Raw genomic sequence first — 21,681 nt, forward strand, 5'->3', positions numbered from 1 at the left:
TAATATCTGACTTACAGCAGGACATGCATCATTACTTCAACACATTGAATCAGTAGTAAAAGTAGTAAAAAGAAGAGAGTGCAGAGGTCAGAAAGCAAACGCCAGAACAGTCGGATTGAAGTAGCAAGATCCACTGCACAAAAAGCTGTTCTTTGCATTCAAGAGGAATGTCAGAAAAGGATAACCAGCTATGGAAGGAATATGATTAAATATTAGCAGATCTGGACTATGAAAGTTGAGAGCAATCGAGATGCAGGGGGAAAGCGTTTGACACAAAAGGTTTGTGTTTCAGCTCCATGAAATTTTAGCAGTAAGAAGAGATATGGGAGTTTCATAGACAATGAGGCTAATAGATGAGGAAGGACTATTAAAGACAGTAGGTTTTCTAGAGACGTATGTGAGACATGACATTTCAAGAAATAATGCATAGCAACATAAGCTCGTATTTATGTTACACCTTTAACATAGACGAGCGGCTCAGGTTGCTTCACAAGAGTTTTGTCAAATAAAATTTGGCATGAGTCACATGGAGGTATTGGAGCAGACGAGCAAAAGTTTGGTATGGTGTATTTAAAGACTTCAAGAAGGAAAGAGAGATAGAGGTGTTTAGGCAGGAAATTCCAGAGCTTAGGTCTTGGTAGCTAAAGGTATGGCCACGAATGGTAGTAATCAAAATCAAGATGCTCAAGATGCCAGAATTAGAACACCAGAGATCTTACAGGACTCGAAGGTTGGAGGTCACAGAAACATGAGGGAGGTAACATCCAGGAATTTTAAGGCGAGGTGCTGGATTGCCCATTATTTGGGGACAAGCAATCAGTGCATTGTGAAGGGAAAAGCTATGTGTAGAAAATTTTGGTAGATACTTTAAAAAGGAAGAAAATGTTTGAATGGAAAGCAAAAATAGTTCTGGGAAATCCAGAGTTGTGAGAAAAGTCAGGGCTTACCAACAACACAAATAGAACGCTTTGAATTAAATCTGGAGAAATGTGCTTAAATTCTAGGAAATGGTCATGACACAAAGAAAGGATCGATTCAACAAGAAAGTATTAATCGGACTATTAATTTTGTAATAAAACTTATATTTTGGGCAGCATGGTAGCATTGTGGTTAGCACAATTGCTTCACAGCTCCAGGGTCCCAGGTTCGATTTCTGGCTTGGGTCACTGTCTGTGTGGAATCTGCACATTCTCCCCGTGTGTGCGTGGGTTTCTTCTGGGTGCTCCGGTTTCCTCCCATAGTCCAAAGATGTACAAAGAACGAAGAAAATTACAGCACAGGAACAGGCCCTTCGGCCCTCCCAGCCTGCGCCGATCCAGATCCTTTATCTAAACCTGTCTCCTATTTTCCAAGGTCTACTTCCCTCTGTTCCCGCCCGTTCATATACCTTTTTTTTTTAAGAACAGTACAGCACAGAACAGGCCCTTCAGCCCTCAATGTTGTGCCGAGCCATGATCACCCTACTCAAACCCACGTATCGACCCTATACCCGTAACCCAACAACTCGGGCCCACCCGTAACCTTAACCTTACTTTTATTAGGACACTACGGGCAATTTAGCATGGTCAATCCACCTAACCCGCGCATCTTTGGACTGTGGGAGGAAACCGGAGCACCCAGAGGAAACCCACGCACACAGGGGGAGGACGTGCAGACTCCACAGAGACAGTGACCCAGCCGGGAATCGAACCTGGGACCCTGGAGCTGTGAAGCATTTATGCTAACCATCATGCTACCCTGTCTATATGCCTCTTAAATTACATAGAATTACATAGAATTTACAGTGCAGAAGGAGGCCATTCGGCCCATCGATTCTGCACCGGCTCTTGGAAAGAGCACCCTACCCCCTATCCAAGGTCAACACCTCCACCCTATCCCCATTACCCAGTAACCCCACCCAACACTAAGGGCAATTTTGGACACTAAGGGCAATTTATCATAGCCAATCCACCTAACCCGCACATCTTTGGACTATGGGAGGAAACCGGAGCACCCGGAGGAAACCCACGCACACACGGAGAGGATGTGCAGACTCCGCACAGACAGTGACCCAAGCCGGAATCGAACCTGGGACCCTGGAGCTGTGAAGCGATTGTGCTATCCACAAGGCTACCATGCTGCCCTATTAAATGATGCTATCGTGCCCGCCTCTACCACCTCCGCTGGCAAAACGTTCCAGGCACCCACCACCCTCTGCGTAAAAAACTTTCCACGCACATCTCCCTTAAACTTTCCCCCTCTCACCTTGAAATCGTGACCCCTTGACACTCTTGGGAAAAGCTTGTTGCGATCCACCCTGTCCATACCTCTCAATTTTGTAGACCTCAATCAGGTCCCCCCTCAACCTCCGTCTTTCCAACGAAAACAATCCTAATCTACTCAACCTTTCTTCATAGCTAGCACCCTCCTTACCAGGCAACATCCTGGTGAACCTCCTCTGCACCCTCTCCAAAGCATCCACATCCTTCTGGTAATGTGACGACCAGAACTGTACGCAGTATTCCAAATGTGGCCGAACCAAAGGCTTATACAACTGTAACATGACCTCCTAACTCTTGTACTCAATACCCTGTCCGATGAAGGCAAGCATGCTGTATGCCGTAGGTGGATTGGCCATGATAAATTGCCCTTAGTGTCCAAAATTGTCCTTAGTGTTGGGTGGGGTTACTGGGTTACGGGGATAGGGTGGAGGTATGGACCTTGGGTAGGGCGCTCTTTCCAAGAGCTGGTGCAGACTCGATGGGATGAATGGCCTCCTTCTGCACTGTAAATTCTATGATTCCATGAAATCAATGTTTGGTCGACTAGTTTGCTGCCAGCCAAACAAACGCAATAAACAATCATGTATTCCCCAACGATTTCAATCACAAGATAGACATTACTAGTGAGAAGGGAAATTGCTTTTAATAAAGTCAAAATCAAAGCAAAGTCAACATTAAGGTCACTGTGTAATCTGATGAAGGATAAAATTTAACAGCAGCATACTTTTTCTGTAGCTCGGATTCACTACACGATTTAAATTGTTCTCCATTGATGGAAATATGGAAAACAATATATTTATTCAGCTGAGATCTAACCTTAATAGATCATACAAACTCTTAACAAATGCACCAAATACACGTGCTTATCCTTTACCACCTCTCAACCATCCGTTTGCTGATTAAAAACACCGAAGCTCTTCGCATAAAATACTAAAATTACTTTTTAATCTGCATAGGATTTTGTTTTAAACTGGGAAGCAAATCAAAGGTTGGAATGTGACTGGCAGCTCTGTTCAATGCAAATTTGAAAGTTACATAGACATGTTCAGTTCCAAATATCCTCAAAGACATTAGCCTGCCTGACAGATTCTAATCAAAAACTCACCACCTCCTGTGTAAAGCAATTATTTCTAATCTATCTCTTCCAAACAAATTTTTCATGAAACTAAATTATGTTACTTAGTTTGAAGACAATAGGAATTTGCATTTATATAGTCCCTATGACATCTTGGGTTCAAATATATTATCAAGGTTGTGAACAGTCTGGTCGAGCCACTGACAACTACATGGAGTCAATGTCTGGGGAGAAGAGTGTGCTGTATAGTGTGGAGTTTGCGGCAGTGGACAAAGACAATGGTTTTCGTCTTAATATTCAGTTGGGGCAAATTTCTGCTCGCCCTGCAATGGATATCTGGCAAGCAGTCTGATAATTTAAAGGCAGTGGCAGGGTCATGATCGATGCTGGTGGAGCTGAGCTGGGTAACTCAGTTTACAACACCTAACCACATTTTAGCTAGTCCTCTCAGAACCACAGGAAACTCAGTCTCAGTTTAACCTGTCTTCAAAGATGGGCACTATAAGCAAAAGAACAATGTTACAGCTTACAGTGCCACTCAGTTAATCCATGGAATCTATTTTTAAAACAAATGACAATGGAAGGCATTTGTTTCTTGCACAAGTGTCATGGCTAAACCACCGTTTTCACAGGTATAATTCTAATCATCTCAAAACTAACTTCCCAAGTGCTAAAGAAATCATGGGAATTATTCAAAATAGGAAAAGAGCAAATCATTTTAGGAAAGTCAAATTACAAGCATGTTGTTCCATGGGCGTCGTAACCATCGGACCATGTTTAACTTTATATTTTATTGTCCTGACTGATCTATCTACATACGGTTTTGTTAATTTAATGGCAGGTCTTTGGCACAGACATGCTATCCTTGTTTACACATGGCTTATGCATGTATACAAGGTAATTGCCAAAGACAACAGCTATTCCTAATTCAACTTAATTGATCCATCTTGACCATGTGCACTGACACACCAGTCCCTACTTTCGCAGCTGTATTTGTTTTCCCAGATCCTGTCTCGCCCGACCTTCCAACTCAGGCCGGGCAAGATCCGGCAGTGCAGCGCGTCCCTAGGGCTGAGCATCGGGAGCAGCTGTGTCGGATGGAGGAGCCCAAGCCCCCCTCCCCCCTTTTACAGCACCAATTCCCATAGACCAGAATAGTGAAAGATCCTTAACAGACCAGTGAGATGAGTTTGACCTTGGAGAGTTTGGGCAAGTCTCTGGCCTAGGGAATTCAGTTGGTCAGGAAGTTCCAGTGAAACTGTACTCACTTGGGAGCGGGGTCAGGGATAGATGAGCCGCGCGAGCCATCGATATTGGCCGTTGCAATGGTTATCCAGAGATCAAATGAGGTTGCAATGCTGTTAACTTTTCCTGGGTGTAATACAGTCAATACCACCCAAAAGGTTGTGGGTTCAATCACATTTGCGGATGGTGCCCAGTGTAGGGCACCAGTGTCACTGCGTGTGAATCCCTAGTGTTGGGAGAACAGAGAATGTTGCTGTTCCCATCACTTGTTTCCTTGGGATTGAAGATCTAGCTCAATATTTTGAAAACTTAACAAACTTTCAACTTTTTCTCCCGACGAATTCCAAGCAATTCAGATATAAACGAGTAACATCCCTCCTCGGTCTTACATCATTACTGCTGTGGAAAGTCACCAAGTATACTTGATAAATAGAAGAACAAAACGTGGACTGAAAATGGACCTTGTTTTCATGGCATCCTACTGCCAAACACTACTGGGATTCATGATTTATTTTTCTTAAACTGTGAGGTAGAAACGCAACGTGTGTGAAAATTAACTTACTGCTTGAGTTGCTCTGTAAAGATGTATTGAGTGAAATCCTTTACTGCAGGGGCAAAGTAGAACACCTCTTGCAGCTTGATTTCCTTTGCAGTGATGTCTTCAATAGAATTAAATCGTAAAACGTAGAATGGATGAGAAACTGGTCCAAAAACTTCAAATACCTGTTATTTGAGGGAGGCAATAAAAACAAGCTTAATATACGTTTGAAAATTATACACCATGGAGAATATAAAGCACAAAATTAATGCAGTGGAGTGACATAGACACGTTTTTGTTGAAAACATTTCAAACTATTTTGGTTATTTTTTCAATCAAACATATAAAATATTAGGTAAAAATAAACTAAAAACCAGAGATTGTCAGCAAGGAAAACAAAACTTACAGTCACGTCATTTAACTAAACGATTCACAACATCCTTTTCAGAAGTGGGATTAAGCTGGTGAATGGCCTGCTGCTGTCCCCATGTACTTTATTCAAAAAATTAATACTGACCACTGCATTTATTCTGAATGCTTCTAGTTCATATTCTCAACGTCATCCACCAGCAGACACAGTGCCAGGTGCCCCCCTCCCACCAGCAGACACAGTCCCTGGTGCCCCCCTCCCACCAGCAGACACAGTCCCTGGTGCCTCCCTCCCACCAGCAGTCACAGTCCCTGGTGCCTCCCTCCCACCAGCAGTCACAGTCCCTGGTGCCTCCCTCCCACCAGCAGTCACAGTCCCTGGTGTCCCCCTCCCACCTGCAGACACAGTCGCTGGTGTCCCCCTCCCACCAGCAGACACAGTGCCAGGTGCCCACCCCTCCCACCAGCAGACACAGTCGCTGGTGTCTCCCTCCCACCAGCAGACACAGTCCCAGGTGCCCACCCCTCCCACCAGCAGACACAGTCCCTGGTGTCCCCCTCCCACCTGCAGACACAGTCGCTGGTGTCCCCCTCCCACCAGCAGACACAGTGCCAGGTGCCCACCCCTCCCACCAGCAGACACAGTCGCTGGTGTCTCCCTCCCACCAGCAGACACAGTCGCTGGTGCCTCCCTCCCACCAGCAGACACAGTCCCTGGTGCCTCCCTCCCACCAGCAGACACAGTCCCTGGTGCCTCCCTCCCACCAGCAGACACAGTCCCTGGTGCCTCCCTCCCACCAGCAGACACAGTCCCTGGTGCCTCCCTCCCACCAGCAGACACAGTCCCTGGTGCCTCCCTCCCACCAGCAGACACAGTCCCTGGTGCCTCCCTCCCACCAGCAGTCACAGTCCCTGGTGTCCCCCTCCCACCTGCAGACACAGTCGCTGGTGTCCCCCTCCCACCAGCAGACACAGTGCCAGGTGCCCCCCCCTCCCACCAGCAGACACAGTCGCTGGTGTCTCCCTCCCACCAGCAGACACAGTCCCAGGTGCCCACCCCTCCCACCAGCAGACACAGTCCCTGGTGTCCCCCTCCCACCTGCAGACACAGTCGCTGGTGTCCCCCTCCCACCAGGAGACACAGTGCCAGGTGCCCACCCCTCCCACCAGCAGACGCAGTCGCTGGTGTCTCCCTCCCACCAGCAGACACAGTCGCTGGTGCCTCCCTCCCACCAGCAGACACAGTCCCTGGTGCCTCCCTCCCACCAGCAGACACAGTCCCTGGTGCCTCCCTCCCACCAGCAGACACAGTCCCTGGTGCCTCCCTCCCACCAGCAGACACAGTCGCTGGTGTCTCCCTCCCACCAGCAGACACAGTCCCTGGTGTCTCCCTCCCACCAGCAGACACAGTCCCTGGAGTCTCCCTCCCACCAGCAGACACAGTCCCTGGTGTCTCCCTCCCACCAGCAGACACAGTCCCTGGTGTCTCCCTCCCACCAGCAGACACAGTCCCTGGTGTCTCCCTCCCACCAGCAGTCACAGTGCTGGTGCTCCCCCCTCCCACCAGCAGTCACAGTCCCTGGTGTCTCCCTCCCACCAGCAGACACAGTCCCTGGTGTCCCCTTCCCACCAGCAGTCACAGTGCTGGTGCTCCCCCCTCCCACCAGCAGACACAGTCCCTGGTGCCTCCCTCCCACCAGCAGACACAGTCCCTGGTGTCTCCCTCCCACCAGCAGTCACAGTCCCTGGTGCCTCCCTCCCACCAGCAGACACAGTCCCTGGTGCCCCCCCCCCCCTCCCACCAGCAGTCACAGTCCCAGGTGTCCCCCTCCCACCAGCAGCCATGGCCCCGGGTGATCCCATCCTCCAAATCCATGACCACTACTATCTTGAAGGATAAGGGCGGCTGATACACGAGAACCGCACCACCCGGAAGTTCCCCTCCAAGTCACTCACTGCCCTGACTTGGAAATATATTGTCGTTCCTTCATTGTCCCTGCATCAAAATCCTGAAATTCCCTCTCTAACAGCACTGGGAATGTGTCTACACCACAGGAACCGGAGCAGTTCAAGAAGGCAGCTCACCACTACCGTCAAGTGCAATTAGGATGGGCAAAAATGGCTGGCTAGCCAGTGCTGCCCACATCAAATGAACGTACAAAAAAAGACCACAAAACTATCAATTGTTGGAAAAACCCAACTGATTGACCAATGCCCTTTCAGGAAGGAAATCTGCCATCTTTCACTGATCTAGCCTTCATGTGACTCCTGACCCACAACAACATGATTGACACTTAAGTACCCACTGAAGTGGCCTCAGTTCAAGGACAATTAGGGATGGATAACAAATGCTGGTGTTGCCATACATCTCATGAAAGATTAAAGAAAAAGAACCGATCTAATGCAGACCCACCTAATTGGATTCAGCAAGGAAAGACGCCAGGAATAAGAAAGATGCCAGGAACAGGAAAGATACCTGGGAACAGGCATTTTTAAATTTTCTGCTCAACAAATCGGAGAAGCCATTCAAATCTTGATTATGGTTTAAAAACAAAAATCAGAAAACTTACCCAAGTTATAAAGTTTATCTAGTAACCAATGCCAATTCCAAACACTAAGTTACCTAATGTGTCCAAAGCTTCTAATTCTGTGGATAAACAACTTTCTTGTTTGACAAAATGCAGCCTCACTATTTGAGAACTATTGTCCAACAAAGCATAAATAAATGGAATTAGCAATTTACTGCAGTAATCCTAAATTCTGATGACAAGAGTTTCAGACCATTTACATCTCATTAATTGTTAAGAATTGCTCTTATACAATTACCTTCCCAACAGAGGTGTTGTCCCTTTTGAATAGGATGGTTTCCTCATTCACTGGTGGCATGTCCTTCAGTGATTCAACAATAACTGGAAAGAAAGTGTTGACAGTATTTAGTTCTGGTGCAGTTGGAAGAACCATAAGTTGAGCCAAAAAACCTGGATCATTCTGGTAGTAACATGAAGTAGTACAGTAGTAACGTGAAATAACAGCAAATTCAAATACAAATGCAGCACTGCAGAAAAATTACTCCTTCATCTTATTAAAAGTAAACATAAAAACCATGTGTGGAATTTTGGTTTAGAGCCCAGATTCTCTGCTGAGAGATCAGAGGCCAGCCCAAAACTGGACCTGGTGCATCATTAACATCTAATGTAAATGTCCTTGTCGCACCTTCACAGACATTTGAAGAGCATGAATGTCAGGCCACTTGCCTCACCAGAAACAGCCATGTGAAATGTCTTGGGAGGAGGGTTGCAGTGGCCAATGGTGGGAGATGAAGTTGGGGAGAGCAGCATTACTACGCCTGGCTCCACAGGGTTGTTGACAAAATACGCACTGACTTTGTTGTGGGCAGCACGGTAGCATGGTGGTTAGCATAAATGCTTCACAGCTCCAGGGTCCCAGGTTCGGTTCCCGGCTGGGTCACTGTCTGTGCGGAGTCTGCACGTCCTCCCCGTGTGTGCGTGGGTTTCCTCCGGGTGCTCCGGTTTCCTCCCACAGTCCAAAGGTGTGCGGGTTAGGTGGATTGGCCATGTCTCTCCCTGTTTCCTTCTCCTCTTTGCAAATACTTAACAACTGCCCAAGCTTCATTTTGCTGAACTAGGTGGAGTACTGCAATTATCCTCAGTGGCCATGGAGGAGATAAATGGGTGCATTTTACCAAGATTCCGGTTTGATAGTAACCAATGACCTACATCAGGATGTCGATGAAATCAGGATCAGTCTTAACTCAGCATATGAATAGTTTGCCTACAGAAATACTGTAATCTGGGTTCACTTATGGACAACAAGCTTTGCATACTATGAATACAGGATTAGGCTTTTTGGCCTCTTTGATTCGTCTCACCATTCAATTAGATTGCGGTAGATCTGTACCATCACCCTACCTGCCTAATAGAATTCTTATCAATCGCCGTTTCACATTATTCAATTGACTGAGCAGCGACAGCTTTTTGGGGTGTGGAGATCTGGATTGATACCAATGGCTGTTCCAGAAATTCAAACTGGGGAGATAATAGTTTTGTTGAAATATTGAGTGTAGCTAATTTCTATCAAGCAGACAGACTGCATTGCATCATCCTTGATCAATAGGGTGCAACCTATATTACTGGACTGGCAATCCATACCTCTCGAGTTCAAACCCCACTGCTGTTGAGAATGTGAATGTAGCTAATATGATCCTGGAAATAAAAAGCTAGTTTCAGAAAAAAATAGTAACTCATGAGATCACTAATATCCGTTGGAGAGGGAAATCTGTTGAGCCATCCTTATCTGACTAATGTAACTCCAGTCCAACTTTTAACTGTCCTTGCAAACCCCTCTCTCTCTATAGCCTGTAGGACTCTGCTTCAGAGATAGAGAGCCAGAAACTCATGAATTATATACTGTATGAGAGGGGCAGAACAGCTGGAGCATAGTAGAAGGTCAGAGCTTGGTGGGAGCTGGGAGAGATCGCAACAATGATGCGTAAGTCACGAGACAGAGTTAAAGGCAGGCAAAGGTGCTTGTAATTGCACAAATTTAAGATATCAGAATGCGATAATGGGAGAAGGTCAGTGCGCAGTGCAATCAAAACTGAAGAACAAGTAACAGATGGCCCGTTGGGCAATGGACTTTTTCCATTTTGCCATAAAATGTTTTATATATTTTTTAAAAGAGTCAAGATGGAGGAGAAATATCACAGCCTAAAGTTGTTAAACTTAATGTACAGCCCCAAGGGCTATATCGCGCAAACAGGGAGATGAGATGGTGCTCCCCCAGTTTGCTTTGGGCTTCACTGCAACATCACAGGTCAAGGACAGACATGTAGGCATGGGCTTTGAGAGCAAAATGAGGAGTTGAAATGGCAAGTGACTGGAATGTTGGGGTCATGCTAATGAGCTGAGAGAAGATGTTCCGCAAAGCGGTCACCCTTTCTGCATTCCCAGCTGAGAAGGAGGTGCAAGTGAAATATTAACATAGAACATACAATACAGAAGGAGGCCATTCGGCCCATCGTGTCTGCACCGACCCACTTAAGCCCTCACTTCCACCCTATCCCCGTAACCCAATAACCCCACCTAACCTTTTTGGACACTAAGGGCAATTTAGCATGGCCAATCCACCTAACCTGCGCATCTTTGGACTTGCTTCACCTGAAAGGAAAACCTGGGGCTTTGAACATTTGAGAGGTGAGGTAAAGGGGCAGGTATTGCACTTTCTGTGATTTCAAGGAAATATGCCGTGGGAAGGGGGATGAGGAGTTGTGGGTGACAGAGGCGGTGAGGGTATGAGGTGTTTCATGGTGGCATCATGCTGAGTTGGCAGAAATAGTGGAGAATGATCCTTTGAATGCAAAAGCTGGTGGGGTGGGAAAGTCAGGACCCTATTATGGTTCGGGGAGGGACGGGAAGGCAGAGGTGCGGGAAATGAGTTGAACCCAGTTGAGTGCTCTGTCAACCACAGATGTAGGCAAACCTTGGTTAAAGAAAAAGGCAACATCATTTTCGAAGGTAGCAACACTGACAATAGATGTCAATTTTGCGAATGTGACCCACCCACACCCCAAGAATGAAGAAAAAGAGCTCAGTCAACTGCAATCTTATGCAGTCACCCAACAGAACATACAATGCAAAAGGAGGCCATTCGGCCCATTGAGTCTGCACGACCCACTTAAGCCCTCACTTCCACCCTATCCCCGTAACCCAATAACCCCTCCTAACCTTTTTGGTCACCAAGGGCAATTTATCATGGGCAATCCACCTAACCTGCACGTCTTTGGACTGTGGGAGGCGGTGTGCACCCGGAGGAAACCCACACAGACGCAGGGAGAACGTGCAGACTCCGCACAGACAGAGATCCAGTGGGGGATCGAACCTGGGACCCTGGCACTGTGAAGCCACAGTGCTATCCACTTATGCTACCGTGCTGCCCCTGCTGCCAAATAGAAATCTGCAACAATCTTGTTACACATCTAAGTTAACGTAGCCTGCTATGCTTGATAGAGGCTGATAACAAGATGAACAATTTAATAGATAAATCTTTGTCGGCCCATTTAAGTAAGTTCAGGAACACCACAAAATTCTGGTTCTTTCATAATTTCTTAGTTAAAGACTGGTTTAATTCTGATTTTGATATTTTTAAATCACCTTGTATCATTACCAAATGCATTTCATTCAATGTATTTTATTTGCCCATTTTAATTAATTTAACTTTTGAAAATTGCCATGCAATTTAATCTTTGTTTTGAATGACCATATTTATTACTGGTGCAATATTTTTAAGCATGGTAATTTACAAGAAAAAAACAAATATATGGCTAATCTTTTGGGATTAACATTAATTTTGAAAGCTATGCAAAGAAAACTTAGTGCAGGATTATATAAACATGCAGCAGTGATGGATCTGGGATGAGCTGTCACTTATTGAAACAACTATAGAATGTAGATTTAAAAAGATGCATCAGAAATTCACCTTAGTTTGTGTCTTGGACCATGATGCTGATTAATATTTGTAAGCATAATAAAAATATTCAACCGTGTGTGCATTCTCTGTACTTAAAGATAAGCATCATCAAATTCATCGATAAAACCATTCATTTAATCATTTCTCTAAACTGAAAGCATTCACTGTCATTTTGCATTCTCTGCCACACAGTTCTTCATCCCAGAAGGCTACCGAATGTCACTAACAGCACGACTGGCTGTGGGCTTCAGCAAATGCAATCACAATTGTACACAATAGCCTGAATCGATTCATCGCTCTTACGGAAGCTGATTGTTTGTGGTGTGATCAGGGAGTTCATACTGTACTGCACTTCACAAATGAAGGGAAATCTCAGAGCTTTTATTAGGGCTTATGATTAGAGCAGGACAGAACGCGAACAGAGTGACTGCATTGTAGGAAGTTGAGAATTAAGCCAGGGTAGGAATTCAATGCCTTTAACACTATGTGATTTGTGTACGGTTGAGGCAATAAGCAGTTCAAATTGCATTCAGTGTTGCAACACTTAGCCTACATTCACATTCACTTATAGATTATTTTAGTCTGTTTTGATTTTGGTTAACGCACCAATTTGTTCGAAGATTTTGCACAGCAGATTGAGTGCTTGCACTGCAGCATGTGGAAATTTCTGGGCGGTGGAATTGTTCCAAGTGAATATCTTCAGTAGACGATCTCCAACTCCAATCTCTTTGAATCTCATTCAATTAAACTGGTGGAAGTTGGAGACACAAACATGAGGCAAGAATATTTGGTCAGACCTCAGTCACACCTTGTACAGAGGTGCAGGATTTGAATGTGGTTGGCATGACCAGTGTACAGAGTAAGGGAAATCCAGGTGAAACAGAGGAGGAGGATTTGCAGAAAATGATCGTACCAGCAGATAAAACATATTTGCTACTTGTGAGGTTAACAAGAAAGACTGCGGAAAGGAAAACCACCTTTGAACAGAAAGCTGTTCAGAGAGAAGAGTAGAAGCATAATATTATAGTTATAGAGGCTAGGATTATTAGGGAGAATGGGCAGCATCCTTCAGAAGCAGGATCAAAAGTCCTGCATGGTATTTTACCAACCTAATTAAAATTATATCTCAAACCAACTTGACAAAATAGTAGCGAGGAAATAGATTTTCCAATTGTTGCGGTTCATTTTGAGACCAAGAACACAGGAAACAGTAGGCAAGAGGTTCTGTTCCCAGAGTACCAGGAGATGGAAGCCAACTTTTTTTTTAATTGAATCTCCTCGAGGGTTACAATCTCGGGATTATTACCTATCCCAGATATAAATTGGCAGAGGGATAAAGATGATTATGGAGTTGAACAGATGGTTGAAGGAGTGATGTAAGAAAGACGGATTCTATTTCATGGGCATGGTGGCACAGTGGTTAGCATTGCTACCTCACAATTCCAGGGTCCTGGGTTCAATTGTGACCTACGGGTGACTGTGTGGAGTTTGCACTTTCTCCACATTTCCTCTGGGTACTCCGGGAGTTTCCTCCCACAGTCCAGAGATGTGCGGATTAGGTGGATTGGCCATGCTAAATTGCCCCTTAGTGTCCAAAAGGTTGGTGGGATTACTGTGTTAGGGGGATAGGGTGGAGGCGTGGTGGGGTTACAGGGTTAGGGGGATAGGGTGGAGGCGTGGGCTTAAGTAGAGTGCTCATTCCAGGAGCCGGTGCAGATTCGTTAGGTCGAACGGTCTCCTTCTGCACTGTAAATTCTATAACACTGCTATCAGTATTGGCACAGGCTCCATCTGAACTGGGCTTGAGGGACTAGGGTCCAAGTAGAATGGATAAATAGGGCAGTCACACAGACTTTAAACTAGTAAATAGGAGATTGGGGAGCTCGGGTGGAAAAAGTAGCATAAAATTCATTTTAAAACAAGCCAAAAGGGAGAAGTGCAGAGGAATGCTAGAATTGTTCTTCAGGAGCAAGGAGGAAACTAAAGATGTAAATCAATTAAATCAGGAAAGAAAATAAGAAAATTAGAAAAAAACAACATGGGGCAGAACAGTTTAGGCCATGTGGCTAAGTAAGTCTTTTTGCAAACATGTGGGGTATAGGAAGCAAATTGAATGAATTCTTGGCATAGCTTCAACTCAGGGGTACGATGTGGTAGCCATTACTGAGGCACGGCTGCAATACAGTCACGACTGGAAACTGAACATAAGAACATAAGAACTAGGAGCAGGAGTAGGCCATCTGGCCCCTCGAGCCTGCTCCGCCATTCAATTAGATCATGGCTGATCTTTTGTGGACTCAGCTCCACTTTCCGGCCCGAACACCATAACCCTTAATCCCTTTATTCTTCAAAAAACTATCTATCCTTACCTTAAAAACATGTAATGAAGGAGCCTCAACTGCTTCACTGGGCAAGGAATTCCATAGATTCACAACCCTTTGGGTGAAGAAGTTCCTCCTAAACTCAGTCCTAAATCTACTTCCCCTTATTTTGAGGCTATGCCCCCTAGTTCTGCTGTCACCCGCCAGTGGAAACAACCTGCCCGCATCTACCCTATCTATTCCCTTCATAATTTTAAATGTTTCTATAAGATCCCCCCTCATCCTTCTAAATTCCAACGAGTACAGTCCCAGTCTACTCAACCTCTCCTCATAATCCAACCCCTTCAGCTCTGGGATTAACCTAGTGAATCTCCTCTGCACACCCTCCAGCGCCAGTACGTCCTTTTTCAAGTAAGGAGACCAAAACTGAACACAATACTCCAGGTGTGGCCGCACTAACACCTTATACAATTGCAACATAACCTTCCTAGTCTTAAACTCCATCCCTCTAGCAATGAAGGACAAAATTCCATTTGCCTTCTTAATCACCTGTTGCACTTGTAAACCAACCTTCTGTGACTCATGCACTAGCACACCCAAGTCTCTCTGAACAGCGGCATGCTTTAATATTTTATCGTTTAAATAATAATCCCGTTTGCTGTTATTCCTACCAAAATGGATAACCTCACATTTGTCAACATTGTATTCCATCTGCCAGACCCGAGCCCATTCACTTAACCTATCCAAATCCCTCTGCAGACTTCCAGTATCCTCTGCACTTTTCGCTTTACCACTCATCTTAGTGTCATCTGCAAACTTGGACACATTGCCCTTGGTCCCCAACTCCAAATCATCAATGTAAATTGTGAACAATTGTGGGCCCAACACGGATCCCTGAGGGACACCACTAGCTACTGATTGCCAACCAGAGAAACACCCATTTATCCCAACTCTTTGCTTTCTATTAATTAACCAATCCTCTATCCATGCTACTACTTTACCCTTAATGCCATGCATCTTTATCTTATGCAGCAACCTTTTGTGTGGCACCTTGTCAAAGGCTTTCTGGAAATCCAGATATACCACATCCATCGGCTCCCCGTTATCTACTGCACTGGTAATGTCCTCAAAAAATTTCACTAAATTAGTTAGGCATGACCTGCCTTTAACGAACCCATGCTGCGTCTGCCCAATGGGACAATTTCTATCCAGATGCCTCGCAATTTCTTCCTTGATGATAGATTCCAGCATCTTCCCTATTACCGAAGTTAAACTCACTGGCCTATAATTTCCTGCTTTCTGCCTACCTCCTTTTTTAAACAGTGGCGTCACGTTTGCTAATTTCCAATCCACCGGGACCACCCCAGAGTCTAGTGAATTTCGGTAAATTATCACTAGTGCATCTGCAATTTCCCTAGCCATCTCTTTTAGCACTCTGGGATGCATTCCATCAGGGCCAGGAGACTTGTCTACCTTTAGCCCCATTAGCTTGCCCATCACTCCCTCCTTAGTGATAACAATCCTCTCAAGGTCCTCACCTATCATAGCCTCATTTCTATCAGTCGCTGGCATGTTATTTGTCTTCCACTGTGAAGACCGACCCAAAAAACCTGTTCAGTTCCTCAGCCATTTCCTCATTTCCCATTATTAAAACTCCCTTCTCATCCTCTAAAGGACCAATATTTACCTTAGCCACTCTTTTTTGTCTTATATATTTGTAAAAACTTTTACTGTCTGTTTTTATATTCTGAGCAAGTTTACTCTCATACTCTATCTTACTCTTCTTTATAGCTTTTTTAGTAGCTTTCTGTTGCCCCCTAAAGATTTCCCAGTCCTCTAATCTCCCAGCAATCTTTGCCACTTTATATGCTTTTTCCTTCAATTTGATACTCTCCCTTATTTCCTTAGATATCCACGGTCGATTTTCCCTCTTTCTTCCGTCCTTCCTTTTTGTTGGTATAAACCTTTGCTGAGCACTGTGAAAAATCGCTTGGAAGGTTCTCCACTATTCCTCAACTGTTCCACCATAAAGTCTTAGCTCCCAGTCTACCTTAGCTAGTTCTTATCTCATCCCCTTGTAATCTCCTTTGTTTAAACACAAAACACTAGTATTTGATTTTACTTTCTCACCCTCCATCTGTATTTTAAATTCCACCATATTGTGATCGCTCCTTCCGAGAGGATCCCTAACTATGAGATCATAAATCAATCCTGTCTCATTACACAGGACAAGATCTAGGACCGCTTGTTCCCTCGTAGGTTCCATTACATACTGTTCTAGGAAACTATCGCGGATACATTCTATAAACTCCTCCTCACGGTTGCCTTGACCGACCTGGTTAAACCAATCGACATGTAGATTAAAATCCCCCATGATAACTGCTGTACCATTTCTACATGCATCAGTTATTTCTTTGTTTATTGCCTGCCCCACCATCTCGTTACTATTTGGTGGCCGATAGACTACTCCTATCAGTGACTTTTTCGCCTTACTATTCCTGATTTCCACCCAAATGGATTCAACCTTATCCTCCATAGCACCGATGTCATCCCTTACTATTGCCCGGATGTCATCCTTAAATAACAGAGCAACACCACCTCCCTTACCATCCACTCTGTCCTTCCGAATAGTTTGATACCCTCGGATATTTAACTCCCAGTCGTGACCATCCTTTAACCATGTTTCAGTAATGGACCACATTTTAGATCAACAGGAAGGATATAAAACTTGATAGACAGGGAGGAGTAACTAATGATTAAGTGTGATAAGACTTCCATGATAAAAGAGGACATAATGAGAAGTAAGCAGGAAGCGGCGGCATTCACGCCGCCCCGCGGTGATTCTCCGATCGGGGGGGCGGGGGGGTCGGAGAATCCCACTCCTTGTTCTTAGATTGGATCAGCAGATAAACTTATGGCAGCAGATTTCTCACAATAGAAGAGGAGACTAGCATGCGGAACTTCCCAAGCGATCAAATACTGCCGCTGGGTCAGGGTCTTGCCAAAATTAACAGAAGCAAAATCACAGCAAAGAAGAAAATAATCTGATGACAGTGTGGCAAATCCCGAGAACTAGATGGTTTCCATCTCAAGGTTTTCAGGAACCATTCATTCGATTGGAAAACTGGATAAAATTCCACTGTTTAAGAGGAGAAGGAAACAATTACTAGAGTCTAAAATTAAGGATAAAGCCAATAAACACCTTGAACATTTCTAGCTGACCAAAGATGGTCAGATCATGGATTTGTAAAGGGAAGGTGTATGAATTTAATTAGGAGAGATTACACAAATTGGGACTGTGCTTCTGGAAATTAGAACATTAACTGGTGATTTGACCAAAGTTTTCAAATATTAATAATAATCTTTATTAGTGTCACATTAACACTGCAATTAAGTTACTGCGAAAATCCCCTAGTCGCAACACTGTTCGGGTACACTGAGGGAGAATTTGGAATGTCCAAGTCACCTGGCAAGCATGTATTTTTGGACTTGTGGGAGGAAACTGGAGCACCTGGAGAAAACCCCGCAGACACGGGGAAAATGTGCAGACTCCGCATAGACAGTGACCCAAACCAGGAATAGATCTCAGGTCCTTGGCACTGTGGAGCAACAGTGCTACCCACTATGCTACCGTGCCTTCCCAAGGAAGATAGAGAGAATCTAATGGTTGGATAGTCTAGGATTGGAGCAGTCTAAAAATTAGATGAATGAAATTAGGAAACAGTCTATTCGCAAAGGGTAGAATAATTTGGAACTCTTTTCCACAAACATCATTTGATGGTAGGTTGATAGTTTCTATCAATGAAAATTAACATGGGTATCAAGAAGTACAAGACCAAGCCAGATTTATGGAGTAAGGCTATGGATCAACCATGTTCTTGTGAATGGTGGAATATGCCCAGGGGTTAAATGGTCTACTTTTGTTCCCATGTTCCACTCATCTCAATCTTAGATCTGATTTTTGAATCTAATCACATATGACAGATCTGACAATAAGACATTTAATTCCATGGACACAAAAAAGTTCCAGTGCAATGGAAAAATGTTAATGTAACGCTCTTATTCAAAAAGGGAGGTTGGCAGAATGTATAAAATTACAGACAAGTTTGTTTAACACCCGTTGCTGGAAAATTGTGAGAATCCATTATGAAGGAAGGAATATCAGGACATTTGGAAATCCATCAGAGTCAGCATAGTTTTATGAAGGGTAAATCATGTTTGGCTAATTTGCTAGATTTCTTTGAAGATGTAACAAGCCAAGTGGATAATGGGGATCCTCCAGATACAATATATCTGGACTTCAGAAGGTGTTTGATCAGGTGCCACACAGAAGGTTAATACACAAGGTTATATTACATGTGGTTGGGGGCAATTTACTAATTGGATAGATTGGCTAATGGACAGAAGTAGGGGTAAATAGGTATTTTTCTGGATGGTGAGGTGTAACTAGCGGGGTGCCACAGGTTTGGTCCTTGGACCCCAGCTATTTACATTTTATATTAACGACTTGGGTACAGTGATAAAATGATCTATAGGCAAATTTGCAGATAACACTAAAAATAGGTGGGACAGTAAATTGCACTGAGGAAATAGGAAACCTTACAAATGGATATAGGTTAGGTGAGTGGGCCAAAATGTGGCAGATAGAGTTTAATGTAGATAAGTGTGAGGTCATCCATTTTGGTCAGAAAAATGGAACGTCAACTTATCATCTAAATGGGGACAGACTTCGGGGTGCTCCAGTGCAGAGGGATCTGGGTGTCCTCATGCACGAGTCGCAGAAAACTAGCATGCAGGCACAGCAGATAACAAAGGAAGGGAATGGAATGTTGCCATTTATAGCTAAAGGAATATAAAGTTAAGGAAGTGTTGTTGCAACTCTACAAGGCACTGGTGAGACCACACCTGGAGTTTTGTACACCGTTTTAGTCCACTTATTTGAGGAGAGATGTAGTGCCATGAGAGGCAATTCAGAGGATGTTCACGAGATTAATTCCATAGATAAGGGGTTTGTCATATGAAGAGAGATCGGTCAGCTTAGGTCTATATTCTTTAGAGTTTAGAAGAATAAGGAGAGATCAAATTGAGGCATTTATGATGATAAACTGTTTGGATAAAGTAGACGTGGAATGGATGCTTCCTCTTCTGGGACATTCTAGAGTGAGAGGTCATAGTCTTAGGATAAGAGGTAGCAAATTTAAAACAGACTAGAGGAGAAACTACTTCTCCCAAAGGGTTGAAAATCTGTGGAATTCGCTACTCCAGAGTGTGGTGGATGCTGGGATAAAAAGAGTAAATTTAAGGAAAAGAAACAAAAGGGAAAATGCTGGAAAATCTCAGCACGTCTGGCAGCATCTGGAGGGAGAGAAAAGAGCTAACGTTTCGAGTCCGATGACTCTTTGTCAAAGCTCACAGACAGAAAGTGGGAAATATTTATACTGTGGAGTGAGAATGAAAGATGAGTCATAGCCACAGAAACCCTGGGAAAACGGGTGCTAATGGCGACAGAAACCAAGGGGAAAGAGTGTTAATGGCAGTCCCCAGAGAGGACAAAAGATGTGAAGGTTCAAACAGCAGGGAAACTAACATCAGAGGATGTGGGGGGAGGGGAAGGGGGAAGCAAAGAGGAAAAAGGTGCAGGAAAATTGGATAGGGTTGGGAGGGAGTGGGGGGGGAATTAAATGTACATTAAGAAAGAAAGAAATGGTAAAATGCAGTTAAAATGAAATGAAAACAAATGGGTCGAGGTGGGGCTGATCTTCTGAAGTTGTTGAATTCGATGTTCAGGCCGGAAGGCTGTAGCGTGCCTAACCGGAAGATGAGATGTTGTTCCTCCAGTTTGGGTTGAGCTTCACTGGAACATTGCAGCAGGCCAAGAACAGACATGCGGGCATGGGAGCAGGGTCTTTTGTTAAAATGGCAAGCAACGGGAAGGTCAGGATCCTGAACGCGCACAGATCGAAGATGCTCAGCAAAGCGACCACTCAGTCTGCGTTTGGTCTCTCCGATATAGAGGAGACCACATTTAAGGCGAAGTTAGACAGATTGTTAATTAGCAATGGGTTGAAGGATTACGGTGAACGGGTCGGATAGTGGAGATGAGGCCACGATGAGATTTGCCATGATTGTATTGAATGGTGGAGCAGGCGCAAGAGGCTAAATTGCCTACTCCTGCTCCTAATTCTTATGTTCTAAGAAATAACTATTCTGTCTGATTTCACCAACCAGCTCTTGGTCTGTAGCCCTGTAGCTAACAGCACCTCAAGCACAAACCATGTGTTCTTGATTAATAGGGAAGTAGACCTTGGAAAATAAGAGACAGGTTTAGATAAAGGATCTGGATCGGCGCAGGCTGGGAGGGCTGAAGAGCCTGTTCCTGTGCTGTAATATTTTAAAAAAGGGGATCGGGGTAATGGGGACAAGGTAGGAAAATGGGGATGAAGAACATATCAGGCTGATCGAATGGCAGAGCAAACTCTTTGGGCCAAATGGCCTAATTCTGCTCCTGTATCTCACGGTCTTAACCCCATGCAAATAACCCTGTTTAGATTAGTGCCAGTTTGAGCACTACTTTGATCTTGCTAGAATTCTTATCCACATTGGAACCTATTGATGTAAAAATGCTTTGAAAAGAGACATCCCAAGATCAGAGTATTTTGATATAGACTGGCATATTTACTTCAGCAAAGCACATTTCTTTTTGTTAATGATGCAGAGTTCTGAAACTGTCAAAAGAATCTTGAAAATGTTTAATGCAGCTAGCAGTAATTGGGTTCATTTTCAGCTACAAGAAACTCTGCCAAACCAATGTGCTGTAAGACCTGAAATACAAAAGCTGCCTGATCTGCAGGATACTTCGATAATTTTTTATTTTAGATATCTAGCATTTGCTGTATTTTACTTATATTGTAAGATCTCTTCATTAAAGATAACATTGTGGGGATGGGTGTCAATGATTTCAAGATACTTAATTGTCTTTCAGCAAAATATTTAATTCCCACATGATTGAAACTGCTGATCCCATTGACAATACACGACTTGTAGGGTTTAGAAACATAGAAAATAGAAGGAGGACATTCGGCACTTTGCACTTGTTCTGCAATTCAACATCATGATTGATCCTCGATCCCAACAACATACTCCTGTGCTCTGGGCCCTCCCCATATTCTTGGACACCTGCAGAGTCAATACATCTATTTATTTCCTTCTTAAGTATCTTCACTGGCGTCCAAGCCTCCCACAACCTTCCATGGTGAAGAGAATTCCACAGATTCGCCACCCTCTAAGTGAAGATACTTCAACTCATCTCACTCCTAAATGGCCAACGCCATACCCTGACTCCTAAATGGCCAACGCCATACCCTGACTCCTAAACGGCCAACGCCA

At 44.3% G+C, this 21,681-nt stretch overlaps 1 protein-coding gene across 1 annotated transcript in view; it reads right to left on the minus strand.

The window, feature by feature from the left end:
* The window catches only part of naf1 (nuclear assembly factor 1 homolog (S. cerevisiae)), a 282,623-nt gene that overhangs the window by 91,295 nt on the left and 169,647 nt on the right, over window positions 1–21,681 (minus strand). Inside the window, exons 5-6 of the mRNA XM_038791891.1 lie at window positions 8,315–8,397; window positions 5,144–5,304 (exon numbers count right to left, since the gene is read on the minus strand). Of these exons, the coding sequence (XP_038647819.1) occupies window positions 5,144–5,304; window positions 8,315–8,397 (244 nt within the window). The remainder of the gene's footprint in view (window positions 1–5,143; window positions 5,305–8,314; window positions 8,398–21,681) is intronic.

Source organism: Scyliorhinus canicula, chromosome 3 (assembly GCF_902713615.1).
Source record: "Scyliorhinus canicula chromosome 3, sScyCan1.1, whole genome shotgun sequence".
Lineage (NCBI taxonomy): Eukaryota > Metazoa > Chordata > Chondrichthyes > Carcharhiniformes > Scyliorhinidae > Scyliorhinus > Scyliorhinus canicula.